Source organism: Neurospora tetraspora (assembly GCF_033439725.1).
Source record: "Neurospora tetraspora strain CBS 560.94 chromosome Unknown B0H65scaffold_3, whole genome shotgun sequence".
NCBI lineage: Eukaryota > Fungi > Ascomycota > Sordariomycetes > Sordariales > Sordariaceae > Neurospora > Neurospora tetraspora.
In genome coordinates, this window is record NW_026944385.1 from 1238018 (window position 1) to 1253051 (window position 15034).

General features: G+C 46.5%; 3 protein-coding genes and 1 non-coding gene across 4 annotated transcripts; 1 reads left to right on the forward strand and 3 right to left on the reverse strand.

The window, feature by feature from the left end:
- Positions 1 to 5086: 5086 nt before the first annotated feature.
- Positions 5087 to 5935, reverse strand: B0H65DRAFT_521841 (uncharacterized protein; the record flags this gene model as incomplete). Its single annotated transcript, XM_062828764.1, has 2 exons — positions 5222 to 5935; positions 5087 to 5154 (listed from the first exon to the last, which is right to left on the reverse strand). The coding sequence occupies exons 1-2, from the start codon at positions 5694 to 5696 to the stop codon at positions 5087 to 5089; spliced, it is 543 nt and encodes a 180-aa protein (XP_062682744.1). The 5' UTR covers positions 5697 to 5935.
- A 906-nt stretch (positions 5936 to 6841) lies between these two features.
- On the reverse strand, positions 6842 to 8982 carry B0H65DRAFT_441268 (uncharacterized protein; the record flags this gene model as incomplete). Its single annotated transcript, XM_062825517.1, has 3 exons — positions 6842 to 8155; positions 8219 to 8359; positions 8872 to 8982. 3 exons carry the CDS (start codon positions 8980 to 8982, stop codon positions 6842 to 6844), a joined length of 1566 nt encoding a protein of 521 aa, XP_062682745.1.
- A 916-nt stretch (positions 8983 to 9898) lies between these two features.
- Positions 9899 to 9990, reverse strand: B0H65DRAFT_t215. Its single transcript has one exon. It is a non-coding gene; the product is annotated as a tRNA-Glu (tRNA).
- Positions 9991 to 12067: 2077 nt separating this feature from the next.
- B0H65DRAFT_152387 (catalase-like domain-containing protein) lies at positions 12068 to 14163 on the forward strand. Its single transcript, XM_062821094.1, has one exon. It carries the CDS (start codon positions 12333 to 12335, stop codon positions 14145 to 14147), a length of 1815 nt encoding a protein of 604 aa, XP_062682746.1. The 5' UTR covers positions 12068 to 12332; the 3' UTR covers positions 14148 to 14163.
- Positions 14164 to 15034: the final 871 nt, after the last annotated feature.

Sequence of the window (15034 nt, forward strand, 5' to 3'; positions counted from 1 at the left end):
ATGTCATTCTGGTATAGTTTTGCCACAGCTCCGAGGGGTGTAAGACGCACGTTGCTACCCGCTTCTCAAGCAATAAACGCACCAGTCCTCGGTGGGCTCATGCAAGGCGGTGATCAGAGTTGCGAGTTGAGCGGCGTCAGATGCTGAGCTTGATCCTCTGAGGACGGGAATTTGCAACAGGTCGGGCTCTGTCATGGCAGTGGCATTGGGCCTGAGAGTGTCTGGGGTAGAAGTATGTGAAAGTCCTGAGAAAGACGGCAGCCACGGCCCACAGACACCACCGCCGAGCTTGTTATCCCCGTTGTCCTTCCACCCATGCCGGCAACGCCAGCAACGCTAGACCGGTAATCGACTCTGTGATAACACTTGTCGAGTCTGCCGATGCCATCGTCCGGGAACCAATCAGAACCCAATCTGGGCAGGTTGTCATCCAGCATCAGTTGATCTTCCATGACGAGCCGGAGATCAGGTCTGGCGTCCTAGAGCAATGAGCTATCACGGCCAAACAAGTGCCCCCTCACCCTACCACGGCACCCCTGATAATATCGACGACGAGGACGCTGACGGGGACTCACCTAATACGGATACCACTGTTGAGCTCGTCATCCCTAGAGGTACCTATCGATGAAATTGCCCAAAGCATCAGGCGGCCAAGCCGGGCCAAACAAAACCAATTCATCCGACCACCCAGGTTCATCTTCCGTGATTCGGCTCCCCAGCCTGTCACCGGGCCCCTCCGGCTCGTCTTTATCGACTTACAGCATTCGGGCCCACACTGGAAGGGCTTCAACAAGACTTCATGTCATACTCTAGTTGAGCATTACCGGCAAAGTGATGGATTCCCTGTTTGTTTTGATCATGTCTGCTCGCCGTTCGAACCAATCTGTTCCTGCCAGTGCATTCTGACTCGTAACAGTCTGAATAAACAGAGACCAGGACACGTTCCGTTCAACTACCTAGCGGTCCCGCTATGTGGTGCGGCTGCCCAGCACGGGCGTCGATTTGAGCGGATTGAATGGCACCAGCGGATCGACCCTGACTTGTACATGTATTTCGAATGGACTACCACACGGGACCCGCTTGCGTTGATCATAGACTTCCCTGTCACTTGGCCGCTTACCGTCGTGTTTCCAGACGGACTTCCTGAATGTGGCTGTGGTGGTGACCCGGATGCTTGCGTATGGCAGCAATTTGTGTTGGCGCGGGTGGAGGAAGAAGGAGAGTAGGAAGAAGGCGACAGTCGGAGCGGCAATGACGAGAACGTAGACCAGCCGGTTGCCCTGGTGCACTTCAATATCGGCGTATTGTTTGAATTCGCGGATATCGGGATCATTTCATCGCTCCTTGATTCCCTCCTGCTTCACTTCCCGAACAGGGTGGGCTAGAAAGATCATGATTCAGCGTTTGAATCAACTCAACTCGCCAAGCCAAGTTACCCAACTAACTCAACTCAACTCAATCAACTCGAACCCCCGAATTGAATTGGCCGCCTTTCTTAGTACCCGGCAGAATCCCTAGGTTAGGGTTCAAAGTACAAAAACATATAGATTCTACCCCTAAAAGATCGATCCACCCTAACCCTAAAAGTATACCCCCGGCCCTCCATCGAATTATACCCGCCCAAATAGCTAGTACCTATAGCCAATATAGCCGTCCAAACTACCCAAATTAAAAATTTTTAATATTTCTAAATTGTATACCAAATCGACCAAATCTAGCATTTTGAAGTTATATTGCCAACCTTTTCCCTTAGTTAGCTATACGCTACTAAACCGCCCCCAGTACTCTCAATCGCTCTCGATACGCTCTTAATAATTATTAATTTCCCTCTCCCCTATTTCGCTAGTTAATACTAACTTTTACTAACGCTATTAATATTATGTTATTATAATACCCATCGTTTATAACCCTAAAGCTTCCTCTATTACGGGTAACTCCGCTAAGACTATTTCTCATAGAAATTCGTTTACCTTCGCTACCGCCTTTACTACGTTAAATAATTACTATTATATATTTATCCACTAATAAATTAGGATTCTTTAAGAGATTTATTTAGATAATTTAATCGTAAAGATTTCCGATTGTCCAAAAATTAAGTAGGACAGCGGCAAGTTTATATTAGAAAAATAGTTGTAACGCCGCTTAAAGAAAAGTTTGTAGATCGGTAATTATAATATTTATTTAGTTAAAATATTTAAAAATAGTGAGGTTATAAATTATTAACATTATTTCTTTTATAATAAAAAATATATTTTATTCGTTATTACCTCTATTGCTAAATACTTTCGTCGCGTTTATAAATTTAAGGAATTGGAGGAGACTACCGTCAAATTGCCCGCGAAACGATTTAAATTAGTAACCGACTTCCTCTATTAATAAATTACCCTTATTATAAAACTAATCGACGAGACCTTCCGCGAACTATTAATAGAAATAATCGTCTTTACGTCAATCCCTCTTAAATTTATTAAAAACCTTACATTTTATTCGTTAATATAATTAAGAAATTATAATATAATTAAGAAATTACTATTAAAATCGTTTTATATATTAGACAACTAAATAAGGAATAAATATTAAATTTATTTTAGTTTTTTTAAAAGAGAGATTGGCTTTATTATATTTTTAGAAATACTTCTCTTTCGATTTCTAAATTTCGCCCAATAGTTTCCCTATGTTTTCGATTTTTATTTATTACGTTAATTATTAATATATCTTTAGAAATACCCTTTTTAACCTTTTTAAAGTTTATAGTAGTTATAGTAGCGAAAACTTCGTTATTTCGATTCTCAAAATCTTTAAAACCTTCAAAATCCTAATTAATTAGATCTGTTACTTCTAATATAATAATATCGATTCTAATAATCGTTATATTTATTACGTTATTAAGGGTTTTTTCCCCGCCTTTACCGCTAAAGACATTGAATTCGGAGTATTTTATTATTACCTTTATTATTTCGATTATGTTTTGAACCTCGGTATTAAAGCTATTATACGAAACGGGGTTATTCGAATCCCCAATATTACTAATCTATTTACCCGCTTATTCCTACTTAATAAGGATATTTCCCTCCGGGAATAGCATAAACAGGGGCCAGTTAGAAGGTTTTATAACGTTATTCAATTTATTCATCGAAATCTTCAAAGGCGCGCAAAAGTTTTAAAAATTATATAGTTCGGTTATAGCAATACCCTAAATTACAACGTTAATTTTCTAATCGGTAAAAATATAAAATAAAATAATATTTTACCGGCTATTACTATTATTTTTAATAATGCGATTCGCTAGAATGTAAATTATTAAATAATCTATTACGCTTAGAACTTTCGAAAATTTATCCATTATTATATTACTAAGATTGTAAATTATATTAACATTTCTAAATAGATCCCTAAAGACGATTACTTTAGTAATAATAATTAAGTAGTCCTCGCCGTTATTATAGAGGTAATAAAACCGTTTAAAAACCTTATTAAAAAATATAAAATGAAAAGTCCCTTCTTTTATACAGTTATCCCCAATCTTTATTACTTAATTAAAGAATTTAAAACCAAATACATTTGATATAAGGGTAATATTACCTTCGAATTATTTAAAAGTTCAAATATTCTAAATTCAAATATTATTATAATTAGCCCTTAATTATATAATAGACCTACGTATACCCGCGCCTCCTAATTCGCCTCTTTCTAATTCGCCTCTTTCCTTTAAGCCGCCTCCTTTTAAGCCGCTTCTTTATTTTAAGAATAGTCTAGCGATACTCCCTCCGTTAATTATATTAACGATATAATTAACGAGGGTATCGAGGCCGTTGGTTTAATACTAGATAGAGTTGTTACAAAGTTCGAAAAATATTATAATTTAATATAAGATTACCTCGCGTACTAAATAATGTATAGCTTTTACCCTAATTACTACGGTAGATAAATTTAATATAAATTTATTAAATACGATTTTAATAATATTATTAGCGACTTCTAAATTATTTCCGAAGAAATTTATATTAACTGTACTATCCTTAAACTATTAATTAATATTAGTAATTAGTAAACGAGGAGGGCTAAGGAGGATTGGTTCGTAAACTCTAATTTTTATAATACCCTCCCCTTACAATCAAAGAAGGAGACTGAATTAGAACGTTATTTCAACGACGATATTTACGCTATTAATGACGTTTTAAGGTAATAAAAGGCCAACGAATCTATATACCCGCGCTTTATACGTATAGTATTTAACTTTTATGCTATCCCCTTTATAGTAAATAATTGTAAACGCTCGTTCAACGGCGCTATATTGATTATTAATAGTTAGAAGAACCGTCTTTATATTAAAACTATTAACGTTATTAAAAGTTTGAAGTATTGGGCGGATATAGAATTGGGTTATAATAAGGATAAGGAGTAGGGTTTTGTAATTGTTTAGAGGAAGGGATTTATAATTATAGAGAGGTTTAGTAAAGTCGAAGGGGATTTAGGAAGGTAGAAATCGAAAGAATCCGAATACTTTTGGCTTAGAAACGTAATATTTGAGTTTAATTTACCCAACTAACTTAATTCAATTCAATTCAATTTAATTCGATATTTTGAATTGACCTACTTAATTAACTCGAACCCTCGAGTTGAGTTGAGTTGAGTTGATTCAAACGCTGTTATAATTATCTCTTCTATCATATTTCGAGAGTCCACTCTCTCACCATCATACGCACGTTGTCGCTAATGAGAACTTGAGACAGGTTTCCACGGATAAGATTTATGAGAGGTGAATGACGCGTCTTGTCAGATTGCATATATCTTCGTGACCATTCGATATGATCCTTCCATCAGACAAAAGACGTCGAACAAAAATTTCATCCCCTCATCCTATTATTTATTCCTGGTATCTCGTGAAAGCCATGCTGGGTATCGCAACTCCCCTTCTTTAACAAAAGAAATTTCCTCGAGCCCAAGTCCCTTTCCTCACTCCAACCATAGCCGCATGGCTGCTCGACACCACAACCGTCCTTTCCCTCCCCTCTCCTCCGCTCCCTCCTCGCCTCCCCGCCTCCCCCCTCCGCTACCTGCCGGCCTACTGCCTCGACGGGCCCCTCTAGTTCGGGCCCTCGGGTGAAGGAGCTCGCGAACGGGCTCTGGCGCCCTCTGTGGCGGATGATGTGGCTATCATCAGGCTTGGGTCAGCTTCCACTCAGCAACAACATACGATGACAACAAGGTGAAGACTCACAGCCGTTGGTCACATCTTGCAAGGGCCTGTTGTTCACTTGGCCCAGGGGCAGTGGCTGGCTGTTCGCCGCCACTGTCGCCAACGTCTCCAACCTCGCCGCAGAAGTGGCGGGGCGGCCGTGGCTGTGGGTGCGGCTGTAGCCGCTGGTGGTGCCGTTGGTGGTGCCGTTGGGGGTGTTGGCGGTGGTGTTGGCGGTGGCGGCGTGGGTGGTGGTGGTGATGGGATTGGTGGTTTGCGGGCTGCTGCCACCCACAGTAACAACGCCAAACGAGACAGGGCGCGAGCCAGGCAAGGACTGCCAGTTGGACTGCCACTGAAGTGGCAGCGTCCCTGGCACGTTACCGGGGACGTTGCCCCAGAGGCCGAACTCACCAAAGCCTGCTCGCAGCAGCATGAGAGCCTCCACGGCCTCCTGCTCTCTGAGCCTGCGGCGCTGTTGCGCGGCTTCGTAGAGCCTTTTGTGAGGGCAAGGCATCTTGGTTGGTTGGTGATGGTGGTGGTTGTGGTTGTGTTGTTGATGAGTAAGTTTGGAGGGGTGAGTTTGAGGTTGGGTTTTTGTGAAATTGTTGTGTGTTGTGTGCGAGCTGGGCGGTCTGAGATTCTTCTGCCTGGGGCAAGTGAGAATCAGACGAGAAAGGGCAGGAAGGAGCAGGCAGACAGGACGATGTCGTCTTAGCACGCACGGGTCAAGTTCATCTGAAGACTTGAGAGGGCTATTACCTAGTTACTGCCTCCCGCTCCTTCCTCGGATGACGTTTAAACGGACAGAGCCGAAATACTTTGTGGGTGGCCCTGCCCGTAGTAATCTGGAATTCGTAACACTCTTCCTCCGCTCCTTCCTCATACAGCACTCGCCAATACCCTGCCTGAACGGCTGGAGAAAGAATCACCAAGTGTCCAGTGCGTTGATTATCACGTGTAGCTGGTACACATGCAGGTGTAGTGGAAGAAGGAAAGTGCACAGGTCTCAAGTGTGAAGAGTGGGTCTTATATAAAACTGCAAGCACGAGGCGAAGGATAGAGAAGGATGGAAATGAATTAAGGAGATTAATATCAGGAAGGGGAGGTCGTTTGAGAGCTACTGACGCGAACACTTAGTAGTTACAGGCAGTGGCAAACATGGAGCAAGTTCGTTGTATGCTATGGTCAAATTGTCAATCCTCTTCAACGGCTGCCACCTCAGTCATTTTCCAAACTGGTTGTCTTCATTCTGACGAGATATCGTCATTTGTTCTGTCTTGCTGGACTCTTGACTCATTCGAGTTCGAAGACATTGCCCTATACATGCACCGCTATTGTCACCCATACAACATCACAAACGCCGTGAAGGTTGGAGTGATGGTTGTCTACCTCTACCCTCTTCTGTCAAGAGTCTTTCTACCTCTGCATCTATTATCTCTGAGCTCTCATTCGTTCCTCAGATCGTTTTCCTATCTCGCTTCGTTTTCCTATGACTAGAGGTAGGTCTACACACCCTTCACTTTGAAATTTAAGACAAAGAGCCCCTTCTAACGGAGTCATAACCCAGTGTCAACAAACGCTTTGCCGTAGCCAAATCAACCACCTTTAGTAACTTGCGTTGTCGTCATCCTTCACCAATTCCGGTACATCATTGTGCTCCTACTCTGACAGCCCTTCCTCGCCCATCTTCAACTTCTCAACCGCCTCCTCCAACTCCTGAGCCTTCCTATCCACCTTCCCATTCAAGATATGAACCCTCTCGTCCAAACCCCGATTAAGTTCCAGATGACTCCTCTCCAGATCCGTAATCCTGCCCATCATCTTCTGCCTGGCGAGCTCATTCTTCTGAACCGTGGATTCCAAGTTGAAGACATGCTCCCTCAATTTCTGCATCTCACTGCGCAGGCCGTCGTACTTCTCCAGATGATCACTCAACATCACCATGAACTTCTCCCGCTCCCTGTATCTCTCTATCGCAAGCTCCTGGTACACCCTAATCTTGTCCTTCTCCGAATTCTTAAACAGCAGGTACTTCTCCCACAGTTCAAGCGGCTCGGCGCGGGTTTCGGCCTGCGCGAGCTCCTTGTGGAAGCCGAAGCGCATATGGCCGGGCATCTTTTGCCACGCAACCTTCCAATTTTTGTCTAGGTTCATGAGAGCTTTCTGGATGCGCTCTCGCCGGGCAACAGTGGCGGGCGAGATCTGGACAGGGCCGTTGCCGCTGGGAGGAACACGGTGACCGGGCTCCGAAGAGTGACCCTGGAACTGATCTGGCGGGCCACGGGGGCTCATGCTGGACCCGACGGTGGCAGCCCTCTTGTCTCGAACGGCAGGGTTGCCGTTGTTGTTGCCATGATTGTGGCTGGGGCTGTGGCATTGCAGCTGCGCAAGACTTTGGCTTCGGTTGTGCGGGCTGGCCTTCCGCTTCTTCGATGGGGACTCTGTCGGTCCGAGACTATTCTGCTTGTGGCCGAGTTTGAGAGGGGTGTTGGAACGGGAACCGGAGCTGGAGCCAACAGCATTTGCAGGGCCTGCTGTGGGAGCTGGCTTGTTTGAGACCGAGGGGCTGGGCATGAAAACTTCCAGAGGCAGGCTGTTGTTTTGACCTGGAAAGTTTTCCAGGATAGGACCGATGGGAGGATTCAAGCTGTACCTCTGTTCATGCGGATATCGAGGCCCACCAACGGGACAAGCGAGTCGCTGCGCAAGGAGGAGCATGTTTGCCTGTCCCTCTGGGCCGGCGTCTGATCCGTCATCCTTCGGCGCTCTAAGCCTAGGGTCAATGGCACTCTCGGGGATGCCGAGATTCATGGCTGGCACGTTGTTGTTGTGTGCTGTATCCAGCAGGGGAAACTGAAGCTGCGCGAGTTGGTCCTGGTCCACGATGAGGTTGGAGAACGGGTTCTGATCTTGGACTTGAGGGCCGGCTTGGCCAGGTGTATCGTTCATGTTGAGCATGTCCATGTCGAAACCCTTTCCGTTACATCTGGTCAGCTACTCTCCCTCCGGCGCCTGAAAGCAGAAGTCAACACGTACCTGCTCACTGTTGCTGAGATGGTCGTTCATGTTCGCAACAGCGTGATCTTGATTTTGTGCCATGCAATAGGCCTCGTAGTCAAACAATTCGTTCAGCTCTTCACCTTCAATGCGTGCATCGTTCGGCTCGCCTGGCTGGGGCTGGTAGACAGCCTGCTAAGCCGCGAGTCCCTCAGGGCCTTGCTGGCTATCCTGGTCTCCCATACTGTCTTCGTTGAACTGGACAAGAAAACGGGGGTTGAGTGTGTTCTGGGAGTGCTCTGGATGTGCTTTGAGTGTCGTATATAAGGCAGTCGCTGGTCTAGTTTGCTGATTCTGGTGCTTCTGGGATGCTTTTCGCAGGAAAGAAAGAGATGTCGCGCAAATTCGTCAAAGTTCGAGCTTGAACTTGAAGTGAATGTAGAAGTTTGTGTGCAGACTTGAATTGTTGAGAAAGAAATGTGGGACATTACATGTGAATGGTTGCCGTGGATACTTCCACAACAAGGCCAGACAGCGCACAATAGAAACAGCTCCTGAGTGATAGATGTGGAGTCAAGATGTCGAGGCGGCCAGCTGGGTCTAAGTTCTTCACTGCTGGATTTTCGAAGCATCCAGAAGAGATTTTTCGACAACATGGGACGGAAGTTCAATGTACTTTGTACCGTCTTTACCTGGTTCAGGGCATCAGCGGAAGGGCGAAATATGGAAATCACTCTGACTATCAAGGACTTCCATGATGTGTTCCAACAGTCACTCTCATTCTCAACGTCGTCGGTCGTCATGTTGAAGTGAACAGAGTGAACGATGGAAAAGAAGCACGACGTTGTGGTGATGAATTTCCTGCATTGGCTAGGAAATTAAGTGCTTCCGGATCGTTACGTTCTACGCCTTCCAGAGGTTTAAACTCTCTAGAGGTACCCGCCCGATCCATCTTTCCGGTAGCTGTATCGAACGTCAGCAGATAACCGAACAACATGCCGGAGTTGCGAGTCCAGGGCTAATCGAGATCTGTCAACCCCACAATATTGCGTCTTGCAGACCAAGGAGGGAAGGCAGTCGCCGTACCAGACTTTCAGGTCGGTGCAGGTTTTGGTAAAGTTGGAATATCTCTCTCCTTCAGGCGGAAAGGCGGGCGCGTAGAGGTTCCCAGTGAGTCTGGACTGTGAGTAACATTGTTAAATAGCCCCTGTTGATAGTCGGTAAAGAGTAAAGCGATCACTTACATGGAGGTTACAAGGCAATTCTGGTGGCAGGGACATTAGGGGTAAATAAAGTACCTAGATGTGAGATGATGAAGCAAGGAGGCCAAGTCAGAGTCCTATGAATGAAACAAGTGAAGACAGTCATTGCTATGCATTATTTACTATGTCCCCTACAAAGTGGGCGGAAAGAGGATATGGGCTCATATTATTGATACAGCACGAAGAGCAAACGATCAATCTTGAATTACCGCATCTTTGTTCCTCCAAAGGAGACAGAATGATATAGACAACACCTGGCAGGTAAAGAAACTGAAGAAAGAATTGGTGCGAAGATGAATCTTATTCACTAGCAGGCAAGGTCGAACAGCCAGGTCCAGAGAGTAAATAAAAAAGGATGAAGCAAAGTTGAACTGTAAAAAAAAGAATGAAATGTCTCGTGGTTGAGAATAGAACTTCTGAACTCCAGAAAAGAGTCGAAAAAAAAGATGTTTTGAGACTCGGATACCGGGAGTCGAACCCGGGGCTGTTGAGAGAGCAGTCACTCCTAAGAAGTGAGAGTCAACGATGTTACCGCTACACCATACCCGATTGAACTGATATGGTCCGATTTGTTGAAAGCGGGTCAGCAGCGTATCCTTATTATCTCGAGGGAGCCGTCACTACCATCGGTCCCTGTTTCCAATTCGAGCCGCAAGACACGGAGATGCGGGTTCAGCAATCATTCTTATAACTGTTGCATCTGTCATTTGGACCCATACAGCTGAGAAATGCAGCCACTAGACTTGTCTAATGTATCGATCATGTGCAGTTGCTGGACGCAAGCATAAGACAGCTTAGAGACGAAACTTACCAATACGTACGGTGTATTTTACGTTGCGTACCTAGAGGTATTTCTGTAACGCATAGGAGTCCAGATGTTTTCCCCATGATCTCCATGTCCCCCACATGCCGAGCACGTACCGCTGCCAGAAACGCTTCCTGACCACGTTTTCCATGATTTTCCGTCTATCATCGGCCGGGTCAACGTTGGAAGACAGCTCCGGAGCAATTGCTCCTTGTCATGGCCCTGCGTTCCCATGGTTTTCTCACAGAAGCAGCCGCAAGTGCAAGTGAAGTGATGCAAATGTACCTTTATTGATTGGGGTTGCCAGGGCTTGGGAAGGCCGTTTTGGGAAATACTGCTTGCGAAGCGAGAGATTCTATTCCATAGAGGGAACCCCGGGTCTGAGAACAGGGTCAAAACAGGGTCTATAAAGGATGTTTTGGCAAAAAAATCTTTTTCATTTTGGAACGGTTGCACCAGTTTTTAATTGGTAAACACTATATTTGGTGACTAATAGATATTTATAACCGATAGTGCGAAAGCCCCTTTTTCGATTATTGTTTTAATAGTCTTATTAGTCTCGGTCAGACTTTTAGTTCCGGTTAAACTTTTGGTCCCGGTTAGACTTTTTCTAAGAAGAGAATAATATTGTCTTTTCTTCTCCGTTGGAGGGAAAACAGTAGCGTTTTAGGGAAAACGGCAACCTTAAGAGGAAGCGGCAACTACTAGGCAACTATCGGGGGAAAAATGAACTATTGTATTAATAATACAATAGTTCATCTTTTCTTTGGAATTCATTTCTTTAGTAGTGCATCTTCTCGATAATACTTTTAATAATGCATTTCAATAATGCTTTTGATGAAATATCTTTTTAGTAATACTCTTAGTGATGTATCTTCTTAGTGATGCTTTTTTCTACTTAGTAGTTTTTTTTTCAAATGTTATAGTAGGGAATCGAACGGGAGCCTTACGGAACTAAGTGCTTATATTACTAACTACGCTATCCATTATATATGCGCGAAGGTATTGGAAATAAATGTTGATATAATTAAAAGAAAGCGCGGAGGTTGGTTGAGGAAAGAGAAGAGTATTGAAATTTCGGTTATTTAAAGTTATTGACGATAATAATTTCTCGGGAAAAGGATATTAGAGTAAAAATTTTTTTTAATAAAAATAAAGTATCTTCCTAAAAAAAAAAGAATAGTTAAGCAAAAATTTTTTAACCAAGCCTATCATTCTTTTTAATACCGTACGGATTTTCGGAGTCAAAGCTCTTTTATACCTAAAAGAGAGTGTTGTCTAACAACATGCATTTGCAAGGAACAGGATTTATAAGTCTTTTAGAATTTCGCAAAAAAAGGGTGGTACGACCCTGTTTGAACCTTGTTTGAGCCATTTCTGACTGTTGGCTCAAAAGCGCCTGTTTTGACCCTGTTCTCAGACCCGGGGGACGCTGTAATGAAAGACGTCATCTACCTATTTTACCTACTCCATACATGCAACTCCTTTGTAAATGGCCGCCTTGGCCGCTAACAAAACGCCCTAGCAACCAGTCGCTCAGGGGCTGTTCCCCCTAAAAGTGGAACTGAAACTAGGCCAAACATTGACAGAAACAGCAACACCACGATCCAACTTTCCGAAACTCGCAAGCACAACCCAACATCGTTCCTCGATGTACCTTGCTCGCCGTCCAATTCGGCCAATCGGATCTCTCTCGTTCTGTTGTTACCTTAGTCATGAATGGTAACTTCACGAGTCCCCCACAGGTGCAACTCTCCCTCGAGGAGTCGAGTCCTTCGAGTCTGGAGGCTCTCTGATCATCTGATGTCCAGAGACATGGCGACCATGGCAATGATCAGCACTACAAAAGACCTCCAGCATGAGAGACGCGGCACTGCTAACACTGGACCAGTAGTAGCAACAGCACCAAGCCCAACACTCACGTCAAGATGCGAAGACCGCAGGTGTGCAGACGAGCTCGTGGCTGGCTGGCCGCTGGTATAAATACCTAAGCTCCTGTCAGTTGCTTCTTGAGTGACAAGCTGATACCCGAGAATCTTGGTTCTCACCTTCTCTCCTCTCACCTTTCTATCCATCATCGCCCACCATGTCTTCGAACAACACAGGCTCCTCCAACTCGAACCAGACTGACCCTCGCCAGCACCCGCTCCTGGCCACTGCCCAGGCCATTGCGGGTGCCGTGCAGGGTGAGCACCGCACTCCTCGCATGACACACATGATGAATGCCAACGAGGGTCCCGCCGACATCATCTCCAAGGTTGCCGGCGTCACTTCGGGAGGAAAGCGCACTGGCGATGCTCCATACTTCACCAACAACGAAGGCATCCCCTGGCCCGATGCCGCCCACAGCAAGACCATCGGCGGTATTCCCGTTGCCAGCGACACCTTCCTCTTCCAGAAGCAGCAGCACTTCAACCGATCCAAAACCCTCGAGCGTATGGTCCATCCCTGCGGTTCCGGCGCCTTTGGCTTCTTCGAGTGCACGAGCGATGTGAGCAACCTCACCAAGGCCAACTTCCTTCAAAAGGTTGGCGAGAAGACCCCCGTCTTCGTCCGCTTTTCCACCGTCACCCTCGGCCGTGAATTCCCCGATGAGGCCCGCAACCCTCGCGGTTTCGCCATCAAGTTCTACACCATGGAGGGCAACTACGACATTGTCGGTCTCAACTTCCCCATCTTCTTCTGCCGCCACCCCATCCAGGGCCCCGATGTCATCAAGTCCCAGTACCGCGACCCTCGCAAGTTCTTTTCCGACTGGGAAGCCACTTTCGATTTCCTCGGTAACAACGCCGAGGGCAACCATGCCGGCCTCATGTTCTTCAGCGACCACGGCACCCCCGTCGGTTGGCGCTACAACAATGGCTACGGCTGCCACACCTTCAAGTGGGTCAACAAGGACGGCGAGTTCGTCTACATCAAGTACCACTTCATGGCCAAGCACGGCACCAAGCGGTTCACCGATGCCGAGGCCGTCCGCATGTGCGGTGAGGACCCCGATTACTCCAAGCGCGATCTTTGGAACTCCATCGAAGCCGGTGAGGAAATCGAGTGGACCGCCTACGTCCAGGTCATGAAGCCCGAGGACGCCGACCCCGAGAAGCTCGGCTTCGACCCCTTCGACATCACCAAGATCTGGCCGCGCAAGCTCTTTCCCATGCAGGAGTTCGGCCGTCTAGTCCTCAACAAGAACCCCGAAGACTACCACCGGGACGTCGAGCAAGCCGCCTTCTCCCCCGGCAGCATGGTCCCCGGCATCGAGGACTCCCCGGACCCACTCCTGCAGTTCCGCATGTTCTTCTACCGCGACGCGCAGTACCACCGCATCGGCATCAACCTGCACCAGATCCCCGTCAACTGCCCGTTCATGGCCATGTCGTACAGCAGCCCCAACATCGGCGGGACGATGCGGGTGGACGCCAACGCCGCGGGGAACCCGCAGTACGTCCCGTCCTCGTCGTTCGTGTCCTCCAATAAAAAGTTCCGCAACGACACGGCCGAGGCGCCCTACCAGGTTTCGGACGCAGTCTGCTCGCGCCGCTCCCACTTCTGGCACGAGGGCAACAAGAACGACTACGACCAGGCCCGCGAGCTGTACCGGCGCGTCATGTCGGAACAAGAAAAGGCCAACACGGCTGTCAACACGGCCAAGTACCTCGGCCAGGTCCGCCACAAGGAGATCAAGCTGCGCTTCCTTGCGCAGTGGTATAATATTGACCCCAAGCTGGCTGAGTCGGTCTATAGGGCGCTGAGAGAGGATGCTAAAGAGGACTTTACCCTTGAGGAGGTGGCGACCAAGGCGGAGGACGCTGAGCTCTGGAATAAGGCGGCCAAGTTTAGGCCGGCTCCTGGCGCTAAGCTCATGGGTGCCAAGTGTCCTGCTGGTATGGGATACGGTGATTGAGGCGCATGTATTGTGCCTTGCATCAGATGAATCATGTCATGAGTTGATGATGGATTGGATGGCGTTTTTGGGTCGTATCAAGGGAAGGGGTTTTAGGAATATTTGGTAGTGCTAATGAGTCATGATTACTACAAAGGCTTCTTCCTGTTCTTGATCCTCCTTGGTGACGCTGTTTTTGCTGTATTTGTTGGATGTTTCATCCATATAAACGTAAACGTGTCACGAGAAAGTGACCATTGCCCAACAAAACGGAAGAGGCGACGCCGAATGTGAACTGCGTTTTGAGAACATTAGTGACTGTGTAAGTGTGTGGCCAGTAGAATCTGATAGGCCGAGTGTCTGCTGTCTCTATTTCCAAGTTGAAGCGTCAGTAGGGGTGGAAGTGTTGTGGTTAATCGTGACATGAGGACCGCACGAATGCATGCATGTGGATACCACTACGGATTAGGTATCTTTAGAACTCTTCACAAGCAAGCTTGAGCACTGAAGGTCACACAATGCACATCAAACTCCTGGATTTTCCATTTTATTAAGGTAGGTTTGGTGAACTGCCAACCAGATGCCTCTCCTGCTGCCCTGCAAAAATCCCTTCAATGTGACGAACCGTTACACGCACAGGAGTATATCGCTGGGATAGGTAGAACAACGGTAGTAGTAGCCGAAAGGTACTGATTGATTGTAGAAGCTATTGCTTGCTAAAGAGCCAGAATAACGAAGGCCGGGAAGCGGCCTTCTTATATACTGGCCTTCGAATCCGTCCCGTAGTCCCGTGTTCTCGGGACTCTGGGACACTCCACATGACCTGGGTTCGGGCTGCCTTTTATTGGTCAATCCATCTAGCTTACATAAGGGGTTTCTGATTGGATCGTAACATTCAAACGACCCCA